Source organism: Argentina silus, assembly GCF_951799395.1.
Source record: "Argentina silus genome assembly, chromosome: 1".
NCBI classification, from domain to species: domain Eukaryota; kingdom Metazoa; phylum Chordata; class Actinopteri; order Argentiniformes; family Argentinidae; genus Argentina; species Argentina silus.
The window spans coordinates 33,187,696-33,207,730 of NC_139655.1; the positions used below are offsets into that span (position 1 = coordinate 33,187,696).

Genomic DNA, 20,035 nt, shown 5'->3' on the forward strand with positions numbered 1-20,035 from the left:
TTTGCCGTCGTATTTTATATATATATATTTTTTATTTTTGTAATTTTTTTAAACGCGATAATAAGATTGTGACAAAAGTGTCACTTTAAATGTTTCATGAGGTACACTTTTGGAGCGCGACAGATCTTCTGTGATGTGAAAGAAAGAAGGAAAGAAAGAAAGAAAGAAAGAAAGAAAATGTCATGGCCGTCATTTTTAAAACACTATTGGAATAAGTTGCAGGTACACTGTTTTTTTTTTTTGCTCCACCTGTCTGTGTGGCCATAGAGACATCCTGTGATGTTCCTGTCTTCCGCCGTAGATTGAAGACTCATCTCTTCAGGCTACGTCTTGACTGTCCCTCCTAAAGATCTCTTCATCCCCACTACCCCCCTGTACAGTTTCTCTACTGTAAATAAATTGTATAAAACATTTAAAAAAATAAAAATAAAAAAATAAGTAATTCTTCCTTCTTCTAGCATTGTGACTGCCAATAGCCCCTGATGACTGATATACAGATGATTCACTTACTTTAGACAAATGTATTTGTTGTTGCTAAATGTCAAAAATGTAAAAAAAAAAAAAAGAAAAAAAAAAGAAATGTAAAATGTTTCTGGAGCCCACTGTCAATTCTCCTTCCCCCTACAACACTGATTGGACCGGTATATTGATTGTGTTTAAACAAAGTTGTTACAGAACAGGGAAAAACAGGGGACAGGGAGGGAATATGTTAACAATTTGAAGAGAAAGGAAGGTCGATATTTAAATGACTCTCATTATTGATTTGAAATTAACTTTCAATTAAGCCATGGTCAGGACTTTTAACAGCACAGTTAAGCCTATCCGGGGAGGAGAGAGCAACCTTTATTGATACATTTTAACAGCAGTGGTTGTCTGTACATCGATTCAGTCATTTGTGCCGTCATTGGTATGCAGCTGGTTCTAACTCTCACACCCACACACACACACATACACACACACACACACACACACACACCCGCACGCACCAGTGGATGGATCTCGGTATTAACCTTCATCCGGAAAGAGTCAAGAGTTGTGTTATCTCGTGATCTCGGGGTGTGTGTGTATGTGTGTGTAATTACACTATCCTGTTTGGAGCCAATCGACTTTGGTGTTCGGGGAGGGAGGGAGGTTACTAGTCTGGCTTCCATATGAGGCATAGAATTGTGTGTGTCTGTGTGTGTGTGTGTGTGTCCCTGCGGACCTAATCAGGTATCAGACACCTTTTGTTTTGGGGGCTCATTGATGGATGAAATCTCTATCTGGGCTATTGATCAAGGAGCGGGGCCCTAAACTGTCTGTCTAGTGGGCCTACCGCTGCTCTAACAAGATTGCCAAGCCAGAGTATATCAGTTAACATTTAATCAATGGCAGCTTAAGACACCGGGGCTGGAGAGAGAAGCCCACTGCTGCAAAGCCTGCCCCACGCCATTACAGGGGGGGGATTGGGACGAGAGACTAGTAAGACAGGCAGTGTGTGTGTGTGTGTGTGTGTGTGTGTGTGTGTGTGTGCGCCCAGACGATTACTGGGGATTGGGTCTAGTTGATCACACATCTTTGGGGGGGCAGGGAGTGTGAGTGTCTAAATGTGTGTATGTGTGTGTGTGTGTGTGTATCTGTCTGTCTGTGTGTGTGTGTGTGTGTGTGTGTGTGTGTGTGTGTGTGTGTGTGTGTGTGTGAGAGAGAGAGCTGTCATGTTAATACATGTAAATACATCGAAAAGCGCCAGAGGGGAGACTCTAGTTTTAACTGGGGAGCCAGTTAAAAGAAGAATGTTGAAAAGGGGGGTCTATGAATTGATCAGTTTTTATTTTTTATTTTATTTTTTTTAAAACCACACTACACATCTTTTCGACGCACATCAAACTGCCTAGGACTGCATATACAGCGGGGAGTGGAGAAGATATGCCGTATCTTTGAAAGCGTACATTTTTTATGTTTTGCCTCTCTTGCAAAACGCACCCGTCGTTGTTAAAATGTCGGCGTCAGCACGATGAACGCGCGAATCTATTAGATTTCACCATCAACTCATCTCCTTGTCAATGAAAATAAGGATGGTACACTACTACTACTACTACTACTACTGCTGCTGCTGCTGCTGCTGCTGGCTTCTACTTTCTCTCTCCCCCCCTGTCTCCCGCTCTCCATCTCTCTCTTTCTCTTTCTTGTCATCCCTTTTTCTTTCTCTCTTTTTATTACTCTCTCTCTCGTTCCATGTGCATGTGGATTCGTTCAGTGTGTGTGTGTGTGTGTGTGTGTGCGTGCGTGGGGTATGGCAGGTGGCATGCATTGGCATCTGCCAGATTGCCTGTAAATAAAGAGTTCACAGAACTTTTTCCGCATGATTCAAGGTTAATCTCTGTGTATCTGAACTGAGATTACTTTGAGTGTGTGTGTGTGTGTGTGTGTGTGAGTGAGTGTGTGTGTTTCGGTGTGTGACATGTCCCTACTGTAGTTTCCCTTTGAAATGTTGATTACAGTGTGTGTGTGTGTGTGTGTGTGTGTGCGCATACGCTTCTGGGGGTTACTCTGAAGGGGGAAGCCCCTCTCACCTCCCTGCCTCTCCTCCAAAGCCTTGGAGATTCCTGCCGCCAAAAATCAATGTGTGTGTGTGGGGCCGTTCAGAGCGGCTCCAAAGGTTTTGTAAGACAAATCTCTCCAGCGAGCACCGCTTTAGTGCTATTGAACCGGGCTTCGTTCACTCGGCCACTGTGAATAATGCAAGGGAGGCTACTGCTCACTTACCAGTGCCCGCAGCACGTGTGTGTGTGTGTGTGTGTGTGTGTGTGTGTGTGTGTGTGTGTGTGTGTGTGTGAGACGGCAGTTTCCTCTCAACAAATGCAACTGGGCATTTCTTGGACTTTCCCTCCCTGACCCTTCTTAATCTACTGTCAGATGGAGGTACTCCCACGCTGATGCTGACTCTTGGTGTTGGGCCTGCCTGTGTGTGTGTGTGTGTGTGTGTGTGTGTGTGTGTGTCTGTATTGTATGTGTGTGTGTGTGTGTGTGTGTGCGTGCGCGCGCATGTGCATGCATGTATATTTGTGTGTGTGTGTGTGTGTGCATGCACGTGTATTGGTGTGTGTGTGTGTGTGTGTGTGTGTGCACTGGGGGGCAGGCTGGGGAGACGTACCCAAACAGACAGCTCTGGCTTGCACTTTGACACACACTGACTCTCTCCATATACTGCTCCATGTCCGTCATTAAAAATGACAATTAAAGATTCACGTCGAGGGTCACTGACCAGATGTCACATGATAAATACAAACACATAGCCAAACATTCTGTCTACTCTATGACCCCAGGTAAGAATCAGGGCCTAAAAAGGAGTATTAATAAAGACAATTTGGAGTAATTAAAATGATGACGTGACGCGTGTGTGTGTGTGTGTGTGTGTGGTAATTATACTGAATGATGGGATATGATGCAGACCGTGAGGCTCGTGGTGTCTTAGTTGATATGGCTGCGGGGGGGGGGACGGGGGGGGATATGACACACACCCACAGCTATAGGGGTAGACAGGCCGCTCACTCTCCCTGCCCAATGCGGGCATCTCTCTTTTAGACATAATCGCCTGTGTCATCATTTATGAGGCAATTAAACAAACATCAGTTCCTATCAGTGTGGTGGTGAGGAGAAGCCCACCCTCCCTCCCTCCCTCCCCCCTCTCTTTCTCCTCCTCTCAGATCCGTCTCTTCTTCTCTTCACTTCTCGTGTGTGTGTGTGTGTGTGTGTGTGTGTGTGTGTATCTCGGGACCAAACAGCAGACAGTCAGTTCAATTTCAGAATGCTGATTGTCTCATTGCTGACTCCATGCATGTCTAACACTCAGTACTCCTGGGACCAACACACACACACACACACACACACACACACACACACACACACACTATTATACTCTATCCCCTGTGTGTTTGTGTGTGTGTGTGTTTGGGTAAAATGCCTATTACTCTGGGAGTCTCATCTCACCCATTCAGGGGAGTGAATTCTCTGGCGCCTAAAGAGCAGAAAATTGCAATGCTCTCCTTCCTCAATCCCTATTAACCTGTACTGGAACAAAGGAACCTGCCAAGGTGTCTGTGTGTGTGTGTGTGTGTGTGTGTGTGTGTGTGTGTGTGTGTGTGTGTGTACATGTCTTTGCATTGCTCGCGTACTGGACATATGTCACTTCATACGGAGACATGGATAAACTCTAAACTGGAGCAACCCAAATAGAGCTCTCCCTCTCTCTCTCTCCCTCTCTCTCTCTCCCCCTCTCTCTCCCTCCCTCTCTTTTTGAGTGGGTTATTACCACATGATAAAAGCAACAGAGATGTGACATGAGACCCTGTTAGCATTAGGAGGGAAAGAGGGAACGAGAGAGCGGACAAGAAAAAGAGAGAGGGAGAGGGAAGATGAAAGACATTCGTCTGGAAATGATGATTGCTCACAAGGCATTGATTATGCTCTTTAATCTTATAGTGTGCTCAAATTCTCCCATTAGAGAGAGAGAGAGAGGGGGGGGGGGAATTGAACCCAAATGACAGAAGATGGATAGAATGATGGAAGATGGTATGGAATGATGGAAGAAGGACAGACGGTCAAATAAGAAAGGGTAGACCGACTCTGCCTCCTCTGGGTGGAAACATGCTCCTGTTTTAGGACTTCACGCGTGACGTATTCTGATCGCTCAAAATGATTAATATAGCTCAGCCTCCACTTGTTAACACTGGCTCGGTAAAAAAAAAAAAAAACGCATTCAAAACACACTGTCAAGGTTTGTGTGTGTGTGTGTGTGTGTGTGTGTGTGTGTGTGTGTGTGAGTTTGACATCCTTATGATTATGCATCTCTAGAACAAGATAATGAATGTTTTCGACAGCAATGACGTCATGACAGAAACCGGGAAGTGCATACAGGAAATAACTAGACCCGATCGTCTCAATTGAAGCCATTCTTTTTTGGGTTTTCGCCCTGGTTTCTCTCTACGTCTCCTTTGCGGATTTTCTCAGAAAACAACAACAACAACAACAACAGGTGTTTCGTGTTCAAGAGGTGGAAACAGTCGGTTTTATTGGACCGTGTTCGATGTCCATGTTGACATGTTGCGTTGCGTTGAGTAAGGTAACACACACGCAGCGGTGCCCGGCCTGTGAAATGGTCAGCTGTCCCTATCCAACAGCTCCACTAACTGAACACGACGGCATTATCGAGCCCAAATCCCCTATAGCATTACACACACACACACACACACACACACACACACACACACACCCTACTCTGACACTGGCGAAAGCTGCAAAGCTTCCTTCAGTTAGTGACGATTAACCTTGGCTATAGGTAATCAATACCTGCTATCAATTCCATACTTCCTACTGATGGATGAGGTGAGGTGGGAAAAACAAGAGTGTGAGAGACAAAGGGAGGGGGGGGGGGTGGGGTGAAGGAGGCAGGGAAACCTGGATTGAAAAGAAAGAGAGGACTCAATGGGCTTTATTTTTAAGCCAAGCAACCGAAGTCGACCCAGGAACCAGACAGACACGGGAAAGACAAGAGACAAGATTCTACTTCTACAACAGAACTGGAACCTCCCTCAGCACCACACACAGCACCTTCACACACACAATGAGGGAAAAAGAGAATGTGTGTGTGTGTGTCGCCTGAAAGTGTGTGTGTATCGCCAGGAACTCAGATTAGGTATATCACCATGGATTAGAGTGTGTGGCTGCTAGGTCCAGTGAGTGTATTGCTAGGTGACCGGAGCCTTGTCATACCAGGCTATCAGTGGATTGTCTGTCTTAATGCAGCGTGACACTGGCTGTTGTATTGTAGAAGGTCGAAGGAGAATGGAGAGAAGAGGACGGGTGAGAGAGAGGAGAGAGAAGGGGAGGAGGGTGAGAGAGAGAGAGGAGAAGAGGTGGAGAGGAGAAGGGGGAAAGAGAAGGAGTAGAAGGTTATAAAAAGAGGGAGGGGAAAGGGAGTAGGAGAGCGGGAGAGAGGAAGAGACAGAAAGAGAAAGAAAGAAAGAAAGAAAGAAAGAAAAAGAGAAAGAAAGAAAGAAAGAAAAAGAAAGAGAGAGAGAGAGAGAGATCAGAGAGGGGTAGAACAGCATAGGACTGTTTTAACCTCTTTTTTGGGGGTAAAAATCCTTTCTCACAACTCTCATCGCTTTATTTCCGAAACCGTACCCGTTCGTCAAGGACCGAATTGTCCGCCTCTTGTGATGTCATCGCCTGGTAAGTCACGGGATTTTGAATGCTCCGCGCACGGCGTCAGCCCTCCATCAAAGGGTTAAGTCAGCTTTTTAGTATGCGCACTCAGAGCTCCGCAGCTTTGTATTGTAAATAAGCCTAATGTGGCATTGGTCAGGTATGCTAATTCAGATAATCAGAGCAATTTCTGCAAATTATAACTGTCAGGGCAGCGGGGGCACAGAAAAAACCTCCTCTGAAAACATCAGGGAACGATTTAGCGCAGGGTAATGCCCTCCACCAAAGAGAACCCGCTTTCAAGAAAAACAAAGTGGCTGGGGCCACGCCGACCCGAACACACCATTTCAAAAATAGTTTATGGTGAACTGGCTTTTTTCCTGAAGTGAAAAAGTCAGACTGGGTTCTTTTTTTTTCTTCCTCTTCTTCTTCTTCTTCTTCTTCTTCGTCTCCTTGAAGCCCACATAGACCGCAAAGTAATTATAATTCACTTTGGTTGGAATTATTCAAAAATGACTCCATCTTTTGACTCCCCCACAACCGTCCAGAATATGGTTTTGGGAGAAATTTGGGTAAATTACTACTTGTCGAAAATATAATAATATACGGGGCGTCTCATATGCGTCTTATTTTGATTTGACAAATGATTTAAAATGGAGGGGTATTGTCTCCATTTAATTGTACAGCAATAAAAAGCTGTAGCGTCCATGAAAAGTCTCCTGAGTACGATCTTGTCGATCACATCGTCCTCAGGAATGAGACATAACTCATGCTGGGGGAAAATAATACTGCTTTTACTGAATTTTTCCTTTCCCGGATTTTTCTATCGAAGACACACTTCTCTCCAGTCACCGTTGGTAGGGTAACAGGCCTGTCTGGTTTTGCTGATGGGGAAGGAATCAGCTGTTTCACTCCAAGTCGATACACAGCATGAGCGTGACATCATCATAGGCTTCCGCCTGGTTGTTGAACCAATCACTGTTCCACAAATGAGCGAAGCTTATTGGTCTGACTGAGGGTTAATCGTAGAAGAAATGGCATTTTCAACATAATCATATGTAAAAAATTAAATAAAATAAATAATAATAATAATCTAAAAACAGCTAACTTCAGCTTTATAAAGACACACAACTCCACACCTGTAGAGAATGCCTGAAGAGGGGACATTGGGAAATGAGTAAACTTTTTCTAATATGTTCACACGGACACACACATACTCCTGTCCGTCCCCAGATGACCGCGTCATCGTCGACCACTTTATCCGGGGGAATGAAAAGAAAATGGCCGCCGCTGCATTAGCGTAGCGCCCCGTGGCTAAGGCTAGTGAAACAGAGGGTGGGGATTTGGGTGTGTATCACATCTCTCTCACTCCACTGCCCCTCCGTAACCGTTTATGTAATGGCCACAAATTACTGAGACAAACCCTGGAAATAGGGCTCAGTCTGTGGGAGGGAGACGATCCTGAAAAGTAACTGCTGTAATTGCTAAACCGCCCCACCGCCTAGAAAAAGGAGGGAGAAGGGAGAAGGCCAAACAAAAAAAAAAAAAAAAAAGAAAAGAGAGAGAGAGTGAACCTAATGGCTTTAAGTTGCTGCTTCGGTGTCATCGCATCGCAATGCAGGGATGAGAGGGGAGGCAAAAGGGCTGAGAGCCGACCGCAGCAAAAACAAAAAGCAACGTTTTGGGTGATTCTGCTGAAAGTTTGAGCAAACAAACGCATGTTATGAGGAGGTAGCATGAGCTACAATTAGACTAGAAACTGTGTATCTATCTACACGTACACAAACACGGTACCGCGCAGACCCACACACACGCACACACACACACACACACACACACAAGTGTCCTGTAGACACACACACACACACACACACACACACACACAAACAGTAAGTGTCCATTAGGCTCTGTGCTTAGCCTACAGCTGCTATGTAAATGGTAAGCGCTGCAACACTAATTTGGCCAAGGCCAGAAACCTCCTGGAGCCTTATCACTCACAGAAAACAAAAGACATGGACACACACGCGCGCGCGCACACTCGCACACACACGCACGCACGCGCATTTCAAGTATTGTTCGGGCCCCTAAGTCAGTAGGGCCTTTTGTTTAAAAGAGGGACTCAAACAAAGAGGGGCTTCTCTCCCCCCCCGCTTTAATGCACAGGGGGGGAGGAGAGGAGGGGGGTGGGGGGGGGGGGGGCGGAGGGAGGGATGACAGGCAAGGCTCTCAGAAATAATTACCTCCATAAGATCCCATCTCCTTTTCTTTTTTTGTGAGAGGGACGGAGGGAGGGAGGGAGGGAGGGGTGAAAAAAGGACGGAAGACAAAAAGTAAAGGACGAAGAAAGTGCCTTGTGTTTCTCAGGACTAATGGGCTTGTCCCCCCCCCCCCCCCCCCCCTCACTCACACAAACACCCACACACACAGACACACACACAAACACGCGCAAATTAACAAATTAAGGACACACTCATACTCTTAATCGGCCACTCATAAACCATCGTAAAAACATCAGCTATGATGGAATACCTTTGACTCCGAACATGTCATATTTTCATTCAGACATGTATTCTCATAGCGGGCCCTATTCACCACATAACTTCATTAGACAGAAGAGGAACAGAAAACTAAAATCTAATGAGACTAACGACTTCTGGACGGGCTTCAAAGCGACAACAAAAAAAAGAACAAAATGGCCGCAAATCTTCCACATTCATTCGCACTCTCTGTGATGAGAACTGGCATTCTCTGTAAACTCATTTCCCTAACCCTAACCCTAACCCCCCCCAAAAAAACAAAACACGGCGGAGCGTACACAGAGCGCCAAAGACGATTCAACGCTGTTGTTGCTTTGCGAGTGTTTTTTTGGGGTTTACACGTTTTATAGGGAAACCATTTCAAGAGAGTGTGTGTGTGTGTGTGTGTGTGTGTGTGCGTGTGAAAAAGGTGTGTTTGGCCCCCTTTCGATGACTTTTTTTTTCTTCTTTTTTTTACAAATGGGGGGGAACTCCATTTCAAACCCCCTGCTCAACCGCACATGTACGTTAAACCACACACACAGCTCTGTGGTGTTTACTTAGAGGAAATGATGGGACAACTGGGCCCGGGCATGGGGAATTATAGTCGCCTAGGGAGAACCAGGAGTGAGAGATTCTCACACACACACACACACACACACACACACACAGAGGGAACGGGAACTCACTGGGAAATGTGGATGGGGGGGTGGATGGATGGAAGGGCCGAAAGGAGAGTGAGGGCATGAAAGAGAGGTAAAGAAAGAGAGAAATGATAGACTTCAGAGCTTAGCCATGTTTTATGATTAAGCCAATGTTTTGGTTGTAAAACCTAAAGTCAACCGTTGGCTTTAGCGGTTGATAAACAAGCCACAGCATGTTCCGACGGCCATTTCTCTCCATACATCCCATTTCTTTCATCCACCATCTCCCCTCGAGCACTTGACATTACAATATCCTTAATTAGACAGTAAAAATCAGCATCAAAATTGTTTAATGAAATCCATTCACATGTACATAAAGTCCAGCGCATTAGAAACGTCTATTCCCAAATGGGCCTATAATTACCTGGCTCCTCGCCAGGGCCCTGCTTTAAGGAGAAAGATACCGGTCAGCACATAAATTCATCTTTTTTCGTACGGGTCGCTAATGAAAAGAAACTGCTCAACTCAGGAGTTATGGACCCCAGAAAATCATCAGGACACACATGCTCGCACACACACACACACGCACACAGGCATGCAAAGGTACACACACACACACACACACACACAGGCGAGCACATCCATTCACATATACTGTACTGTACAGTACACACACACACACACACACAGCTCCACACACGCAGGCTGAAATGTTGCTTACAACAGGGCCTTTTCCACCAAAGTCACAGAGAGCAGAAAGCACAAAGTGCCATGGGTGTATATATATATATATATATATATATAGGCTCCCGTCGATCCCATGTCACTCCAGGCAGCCATCTTCAAAACCCTCCCTTCTCCTTCGGCTGGCACGGGCTTAGGGTGCCGTTTGTTTTATGGACTCTCTGTGTGTCTGTTTTATGTACTTGTTGTGCTCTCTCTCTCTCTCTCTCTCTCTGCCAGTCTGGAGTGATTGGTGAAAATGAGCGTTGGGAATCAATCCAATGTCTGACAACCATTTCCTGGACTTGTCAAGCTGCGGGCGTGTTTTGAAAAGACTTCAAACGAAAGCCTGGTTCAACTACCTAAAAACACACTCTGGTAAGAATTAACACATCCAAATCGTACACCAAACCTGGAGGTCATACTGTAGTGCACACTTTCACTGACTTGGGATGATGGGGGGGGGGCTATTAACATATGGTGAGTTTGAATGCCTCATTATAAACCAAAATGATATTGTCTTGGCCTTCGATATTAGTCAAAAGGACTATTAATTAGTTCATGTCTCTCAAGAAAAAGAAGTCTTAACGATAGCATAGCAGGCTGTGTCTGTGCGACGGAAACGTGCACAAGCATCGTACAGTAAGGATCAAATAAACCCATCTTGAGCGAGGACTGAAATTTGCTTTCTTTCCAGAAATTCATTTTCAAAATCTTCACTAGGCACCTGGTGAAAGAATATCGTTGTTCACCCAGAAATTATGTAGCTTGGGCATCCCCAAAAAAACCAAACAAGTGCCCTTTTGGGCACCGACTTCAAGTAAAGTGGCACCAGAGCTGAGGTAAAAAAATAAAATAAAAAAGTGTTTTAAAAGTACAGAACATTTTAAATAGGTGCGGCGAGGTGAATATTGCTTTTGACAGGTTTAAAAAACCTTAAGTTCACTGGTTCGAAAAAATCTAAAAAGCTTTGCACGATATGTTGTGGCAGAGAGCGAAATGGACAGGAGTGGAGAGAGTGTGTGTGTAGGGGGGGGGGGAGGGGGAGAGGGGGAGAGAGAGGGGGCTATGTTAAAATGCACAGTAATGATTTATCTAAGCAGCCTTTTCTTCTGCACCCAAACCTCACCGAAACTTTGATCCAGTTATAATTGAAACCAAACGTACAGCAGGCCTCCTTCTCTTCTCGGTACAGAAAGCTCAACTCTTCCCTGTGTGTGTGTGTGTGTGTGTGTAGGTAGGTGTGTGTATTGGGACTGGCTTTCACATGTGTTTCTCAGAGATGGCGCCCATCTGGTTTGGGGGAGTCCGTATATAAACAGGACACTTTGGGGAGCACAGATTAATGTTGAACACACACACACACACACACACACACACACACACACACACACACAGCGCTGGAATGCCATTGAGAACGTGTTAGCCGTTCCCCTACCGACAGGTCAAGCAAAGCAAAAACAAGTTAAGCGCTCATTTTCTCCCAGCAGCATTACCATAGGAATTACTATATAATGGACCCTGCCCCTGTCTTCTGGTTTAAATTACAGCCCCCCGTCCCCTCACGCACCCCCCCGTCCCCCTCCCTCCCTTACACCGTAACCCCCACTACTCAAAGAAAACGATTAATCTTTTCTCTTTTTTTTTTTGTCTCTCCGAATGTTTTACAGTTCTGTTACACTTATTAGCTGCTGGCAGGATGGAGACTTTTAAATGAAAGCCAAATTGCTTTGGTCATGAGAAAGGAAATGAAAGCTCACTCCAGGGAGAGACGTGTGTGTGTGTGTGTGTGTGTGTGTGTGTGTGTACAGGCCTTTCACTGCGAGATCCTCCCAAGGTAAAGTTTCATAAGCCGTCCGCTGCATGCCTGCCTGGGATGTCCCTGCGTGAGTGTGTGTGAGTGAGTGTGTGTGTGTGTATGTCTGAGTGTTTGTGTGTGTGTGTGTGTGTGTGTGTGTGTGTGTGTGTGTGTTGCTGATATAAGCGCTGCGGCCTAATAGGAACAGCATGCTCATTTTGGGGAGATTAGGTGGAATGGACGGGTCTGTGTCGGGAGACGTGATCCGGGCGGAGAGAGAGAGAGGGGGGGGGAGAGAGAGAGGGGGGGGGGAGTAAGAGAGAGAGGGGGAGAGAGAGAGAGAGTGTGAGAGAGAGAGAGAGAGGGGGGGGGGAGAGAGAGAGAGAGGGGGGGAGAGAGAGAGAGAGAGAGAGAGAGAGAGAGCCTCCACTGCAAACCATCTGACCTGACATGGTTTTTCTATTGGGTGTATTTGACATTTTTTCAAATATATTTATATTTAAAACATTTTAAAACAAATCTCTTGATCTCTTGATATGTCTCTCGATACCTCAATGTGTCTCTTCAAAATGTGACGAAAAGGCTTCCAAAATACTGAATATGGACAAACTGTACAGTTTTGGGCTCATAAAAACTCATGTGTGTGTGTGTGTGTGTGCCCCCCCCCACACACACACACACACACACACGTGCTGTTGCTGCACAGTCAAGAATAACACTGCATATTCATGCATTGTATGAAAAGCCTTACAAAGGTGGAAAGGAGCAATGGAGAAAGATGACGAACCCCAACCCCCCAAACTGAACCAAACAACAACAAACATACTCAATAAATAAGCTCACGCCACACTGAGTCCGAAAAACAAGAGAAAGAGGGATGAGTAAAAACCTCAACGCTTTCCTGAAGGAGTGTGTGAGGTAGTCCACACACAGTGTCTTATCACACTTGTGTGTGTTGTGGATTTCACCTGCTAGGAGCAACTTTTTTTCTTTTTGCACTACCATGTGTTCACGCACACACACACACACACACACACAGACACACACACACAGAGAAGAATCAAAACGTCGGGGACTCACCAGGTTGGCTGGGCGGAGCTTCTCGGACGTGGTAGAGCTCGTGGAGGCTCAGTCCGTCGTCCTCTCCTCCTCCTCCGACTCCCCCGACTCCGACTCCCATCATGCCTTGCTGGTGGAGCTGCAGCTTCCGCAGCGCCTCGTTCTGCTGGTGGCGGTGGGAGCGGGCGTGCTGCACCAGGTTGAGCCTGGCCTTGGTGGAGTAGTCGCACAGGGCGCAGTAGTAGAGGCAGGCCGCGTCAGGGCTGTACGCGCTCTCCTGCTTCTGCAAGTGCTGAGAGAGAGAGAGAGAGAGAAAACAGAGAGAGAGAGAGAGAGAGAGGGAGAGAGAGAGAGAGGGGTGAGCGATCAATAGAAATGCTCGGTACATTTTGGATTTTCACATCTTTTGAGAGAGAGAAAGAGAAAAGGAGAGAGAGAGAGAGAGAGAGAGAGAGAGAGAGAGCTGGGAGATATTTCCATCATTTATAGGATATTACAGGCGTTGGTTTGTATGATCGGCGTCGACAAAGTTGACATCAAAACTCCCTTCAAGTTTATGACTATCGACCGCCGAACGTACAGCCTGAGAGTCTCACTATTGTCACCCATTTGAGTTCTGGATTCGAAAATCATATATATATATATATATATATATATACGTTCATTGTCAAACGATCCAAATCAAATGAATTAGGACAATCCGAGGCTAACGCTAAACACAAGTCCGCACTCGACCCGCCATTATCTAAGACCGTACGCTATTATGCATTCGGAACAAAACAGTTGGGCCCGGTTTTTTGTCCCGTTTTTTATTTTTTTTTCTTCTTCAAAAGTGAAAAACTGTACGGAGAATAAAAAGAAAAAAGAAAACTGAGAGGTTTTTTTTTCGCCCTTCAAGTGTGGAATGAAGGGGCGAAGAATGAAAAGGCGGTATTTGAAAGACTTGAATTATTGGGACGAAGTCAATGCCGCGAGTGAGAGGGAGACAAAAAGTTGTGATTAGTACTCAGAGGAAGACACACAAGGACACATACTGGAGCAATAGGGGTGATGATGATTCAATCTCTGTTCTTTAATGAATCCACTGAGTCTTGAATCTGAGAGAAGTACAAAAGAGACACCTGAATGGCTTTCACTTTAAGCTTTGTTCGTAAAAAAAACTGAAAACCTCCGACCTGTGTGTGTGTGTGTGTGTGTGTGTGTGTGTGTGTGTGTGTGTGTGTGTGTGTGTGAGGGGTGGTGGGGGGGGGGGGGGGGGGGGGGGTTCTACATTTTCAAGAATCCGACAGTCTTAACCTTCCTCGATTCGAACAGCAACACAAACAATAGAATACAACTAAAGAGGGAAGAGAAAGCGTCAGAACACACACAAAAAGTAGAAAGAAAGAGTGCGTGCGTGTGTGTGTTTGTGGAAGAGTGTTTTGTGTGCGACATGCGCATTGTGCAGCTCCCGTCATTGTTTTGAGCTGCAGGGGTCTCTCATTCAGCGTGCGTTGTCAGTTGCAAGCTTTAATTTCCAGCTACCTCTTTAATAGCATTGCAGCCATCCAAAGCCACCCCCAACCCCTAGCCCCCCCCAAACACACACCCCCTTTCCCCCCCAGCCCATCCGACACACACACACACACAAACACACACAAATTGAACGGATATGCTCGCTCGCTCGCACGCACGCACACACACGTAACACACACACACACACACACGTAACACACAGACACACACACTAACCCCCATACGCCCAGGCAAGCCAAGCATATCAAGTGTGCCTCCATTGCTCCCGGGCTAATGAACAATGCACAAAAACAAAAGCGTCCAGGCAGAGCCTTTTATTATCTGATCCTTCCCTGCTACAACACAGGACAGGGCCTCACAGAGAGAGGGGGTGGGTGCGGGATAAAGGGAGAGGGAGGGGGAGAGAGAGGGGAGGGAGAGAGGGAGAGAGAGAGAGGGAGAGAGAGAGGGAGAGAGAGAGGGAGAGAGAGGGAGAGAGAGAGAGAGAGAGAGAGAGGGAGAGGGAGAGACAGAGAGAGAGAGGGAGAGGGGGAGGGAGAGAGAGAGAGAGATGGGGGAGGTGTCATATAGCAGACACACAAGCTGCAGGTGTGCGAGAGTCAAAGAACTCGACTAAACACTCCCCCTTTGACAACTGGGGATTAGCAACCTAGCTCCTGCGCTATCACACATCTAGGCCTCTACTTTCCTCTTTTTTTTCTCTCTCTCTCTCTCTCTTTCTTTCTACCCCCGAAAAAGAAACTTTCAACGTTTTCTCACGAGTCGGTGGGCCTTCCCCTCGCAGTCAGAGGCCTATTGAGGGGTCTTAAGTTTTAATTAAGTTGGTGTTGTCGGGTAGAAAGCTCTGGCTGGCCCCGGCTCAGGCTCAGGGCCATTAATTACGCCTATCTTTGTTTCTCTGTGAAAGGAGGAGGCCCTCTCTCTTCTCTCCCCAGGCGGACCAGGGCTGCCTGTGTTAGACGCCCTCCCCTTCTGAAACGACTAGGCTACACACACACACACACACACACACACACACACAAACACACGCTAAAACACAGACATACACACAAACACACATATGTGTGTGTGCGTATGTGAGTTTAAAATCTCTACTCTGATCTTAGCAACAGAAAAGGTCGTTGAAAAATGATTTATCCATCCGCTGGTTCATCAACTCCTCCCAATCATTATTTTATCTCCACACCTTTCATTCATCCCCTGATTTTCTCCTCGAGAAAAAAGAAAAAAAGAAAGAAAGAAAGAAAGAAAAGATCCTTCCATCACCACTTCATTCCAAACGCTAGTCAGAGGAGTAACACAGGGAGCCATCTTGTTCCCCTGGTCCATTCACGGGTGACCTCAAAACAAAAACAACACACGCGCAGCCGTACACGGCGACCAAACTATTTATAACTGCGGCAGCGCAAACAAGCTATTGCTTCAGGGCTCCCTCTCCTTTCAGCGGATACACTCCGTAGAACTCGTTGTTCTCGCTTAAAATCAAGGTCCGTCTGATTCTAGTCCTCCCCGTGCAACTCTACTTGATAGATAGCCATAACACTTGAGATCCGACTGCTTGAAGGAGGACATGCTAATGACATCGTGCCAATTACTAAATCGTATTGAGCTACGAACACTTCAGATGCATTAATTCCCCCCCCCATTTTCACTTGAGATCTTCGGTTTTCACCGTTGTGATAAAACCATCCTTAGGCTCGTATACGGTAGCAAAAACATCATAATAAAAATGTGTGTGTGGTATAAGACGGGTTTAAGTCATTGGATGGTTCCCGGGTTCGGTTTGAGTCATAAACGGTATTCCAAGGAATATCAGCCCGATCTCCAGCAGCACATTCCGCAGAGTTTGTTTAAGACCCAAACTAAAACACTGTCGTTTTCTGCCGCGGCGGAAGGAGGAGGATCAAAAGGTCTGGAGATGTTTGATTTATGGACTTTTAAAAGCAGCGGTTCGAGTAGTGCCAGAGACAAGCACAGGCTAAAGCAGTGCCAGTGTGTGTGTGTGTGTGTGTGTGTGTGTGTGTGTGTGTGTGGGTGGGTGGGTGTTTGTGTTTGTGGGTGTGCGCGTGTGTGTGGCAAAAAGGCTCATCCCAGTCAATATGGCTGCTCTCCAATGTGCCTGATGGCTAATTGTTGAGGATTAGTGTTTTGGCAAACAACCAATAGCCTTGAGCTCCCTGAGGACCAATCAAATTCAGCTAACGATAGGTCCCAGGGTACCCCTCAAGATGCCAGTGCCGTCTACATATCTGTCCCCAGACGGAAGGCCTAGCATGGCGCTGTCTGTGTGTGTGTGTGTGTGTGTGTGTGTATATATGTGTGTAATGACAAACAATGGCAATTATGACACACGGGACTCCTTGTTACCTGTCAAAAACCCAACATTGTCTTCCCCCCCACTCACACACACACACACACACACTTCACCAAAAACACTACACAGGAGAGCTTCCCTTACCTGTCAAATACATCCCTCCACCCTTCTCCTCCCCCAAATCCCAGGAAAGTATGTGTGCGTGTGTATGCATCAGAAAGAGTTTATTTATTGATGCAGAATTGGATGTTTACAAAACACCTTTCAGCCCCTCCTCCCTCCCTCCCTCCCTCCCTCCCTCTTGTTGCTTGGTGGAAGGTGTTGCTATTTCATATTCATTTGTTCTTCTCTCAGTGACAAAGCAGCCCCAATTACTGAATTCTTAAGGCAGACGGCTTTTCACAAGTAGTTGTTTCATCTCTCTGTCTCTCTCCAAATCCTCGTCTTCAGTGTTGGTAAAATGACAAAAATCCTTCAAAAGACTTTTTTTTTCTGTCTCTCTTAACCATGAGACAAATTAGGTCATTCTGTGCAAACATGACTTTTTCCTGTCATTAACTGAAGGAACCGGCACAGCTAATGAACACATCGCTAAAATAAGACCTGGCACAAAGGTCCTGGAACCCTCCTCCACCACAGCAATGTCTTAATAATAGTGCGTGTGTATGTATATGTGGCGTATGTGTGTGTGTGTGGTGTATGTGTGTGTGTGTATATATGTGTGTGTGTGTGTGTGTGTGTGCACCATGGAATTATAAACCCTCTATCTTCTTCCATCAGCAGTTCTGGGGTAATGCTGGCTTGTGTTTTTGAGGTCTCTTTCTTTTGGAACAGACCCAGCTTCCGGTGCAATTCTATAGGGGCCCTCCGGCCCCCCGAAGACAAAAACAGCGAAGCCCCCTGAACAACAAAAGCATGTTTTGTTCCTTGAAAGTATTTTAAAACACATACCAGCGCAGGCTGGACCCTAGCCAAGTGTAGAATTCCATCAATGCTGCCACCACCCGAACACATGTTACTGCTAACCGCTATTGAGCCCTGCAGAAACAAATGGAAGGCTATATCACTGGTGACGGGCAACCTGAACCACACATTCCTGCGGGAGAGGTACGGTGCTGTATGCTTACCTCTCGTGTGCACGCGCACGCACACACACGCACACACACACACACACTTTCCATCTGTGCCACTCTTACATGGCCTCTTTCTCACACATTTCTTCTCGTATTCATCACCCTCCACACACACACACACACACACACACACACAGCTCTAGAGTTTTCAGACAGTGCATGGGATGGCCCAATGGGTTAGCTTAGCTTAGGTCAAGTAATAATAATAATCATTGTTGCAAATGGACGCCAAGCTAAATAAATGAATTATCACAATGAGTCTTTCACTGCATCGGTCAGCAGCTCATCTCTCTCTGCCTCTCTCATCAGTAGAGTGTCATGTCATTTGGATACGAACTGTAAAAGCTTGGAAAACATAACAGTGTATTAACTAAACCATATATATAATACATTATAATACTAGATCCATTCTTCCAGTTCAATAACATGGAGGTTCCTAAACAGCTAAAAGGCTAGTCTCCTCTCCACCTCTTCCACACACACACACACACATCTTTTAGGGGTGACCTAAGTATGTCTGACACATAGGGGCAGGGGTCAATCACACTCATGACACACACACACACACACACACACACACGATGAATTCATGAATAAGTCCATATGTCAGAATATATCTTTTGAAAACACGGTGCAACATTACATCTGGTTAGAGACAACCAGTCAAACAATTAAAACACCAACTCGTTAAATGGCAAAGGTTTTTTTAGAACAACGCATCACCAATGACTCGTTATTACGCAAAGCGTTGATGTCAATCGGAGATAAAAGGAAAAACACAGCTCGAGCGAGGGCTTGGCCTGTATACAGCACGTATAAACACAATCGGAAAAGCCCTACATTTGCATATCTCCATAGCCTTTTAGTGCAGCTGTTCAAGAGTAACCATCAGTGTCTGACTCGACCTCTCCAAGCCTTGAAATGACACAGAGAGACACACCAGACACGCACGCAGGACAAAGGCACACACGCACGCGCACACACACAACCACACACACGTACACACACACACACACATCTGCTCACGGAGCTAAGAAGCCTTAGGAGAAGATGGCAAGCTCCTCGGCGCTCTAAATGGATGTGTATTTACATTAAGGAGATTTAGACTCGCGAGGCCCAAACACTTACTCCCTATTACATATCCTGACCCTTCGCCATTAGCCTTAAAAGCTCTCTCCCTGTCTCCACCGCAGAGTGACACACACCAGACACCACAGACGAGGGCCATGTCCCAATGCTTCATCCTTGCCCCCCGCCCAATCCCCCCCCCCCCCCTCCTCTTTTTCCTCAAGGAGACCACAGATCTGACATGAGTGGGTTAGGTCCGTGCTAGCTTTTGATTGCATTGTTTTCTTCTACCAAGTCACGTCCGATAAGTGATCTCTTCCACGAAAGAAGTATTGGAACAGTGCCCTTTGCGTTTCTTGAGGAGACGTTTGGCCCTTAGGCACTGGGATCTGGGATCAGCTTATCCTACCAGTAAATCTGTATGTGATCATGGGGGTGAGGGGGGGGGGGGATGTTAAACTGACCACAGATCAGTGTCCGGAGGTGACCTCGTTCGTCGCCCAGAGGCCATTCGCCCAGAGCTGGCAGAGAATTCGGTAACACCTTAAGTCGCGGTAGACTCCTATCTGATCGTTTGTTGAGGAAGCGTGACTTTCATCGTGGTTTTCCTACCTCTCTGTTATACAAACCGCTTCTTCTTTTTTCTTTGTTTCTTGGCTTACAGATTTCCATGTTATGACTGTTACATGAGTTATCATTTGAACAAACGGACAAAAAAAAAATACAGGTTTCTTATCGTCTTGACATGTATATATTCCGACCGGGCCAGCAAAAAAAAAGAAAGAAAAAAAAAAGAAGCTGAATCATCTTAGTGTTTCTGGTCTAAATCCAAAATGGCGGAGCTGCCTGCTAACAAACCTGTCTTTCTGTGAGTGTTGGCTGACTACAGGGGGAAGAGTGCGGACAGGCTCAAATCACTAATTACACATTCCTCAGACTGTAAAGGAGACTATTGTCTCTGCGTTAGCCCCGGCCCTGGTCGCATGGTTTCACTTAGCACGAAACAAAAGGTAGGGAGAACAAAAAAAAAAAAAAAAAAAAAACTGCAAATCCTCCAAACAAGGACTTGTAATGACGGA

The 20,035-nt window shown here is 46.0% G+C and overlaps 1 protein-coding gene across 1 annotated transcript in view; it reads right to left on the reverse strand.

The window, feature by feature from the left end:
• The window catches only part of zfhx4 (zinc finger homeobox 4), a gene marked incomplete at its 5' end in the record, with an annotated part of 60,710 nt that overhangs the window by 26,753 nt on the left and 13,922 nt on the right, over nucleotides 1-20,035 (reverse strand). Inside the window, one exon of the mRNA XM_083687836.1 lies at nucleotides 12,948-13,218. Within this exon, the coding sequence (XP_083543962.1) occupies nucleotides 12,948-13,218 (271 nt within the window). The remainder of the gene's footprint in view (nucleotides 1-12,947; nucleotides 13,219-20,035) is intronic.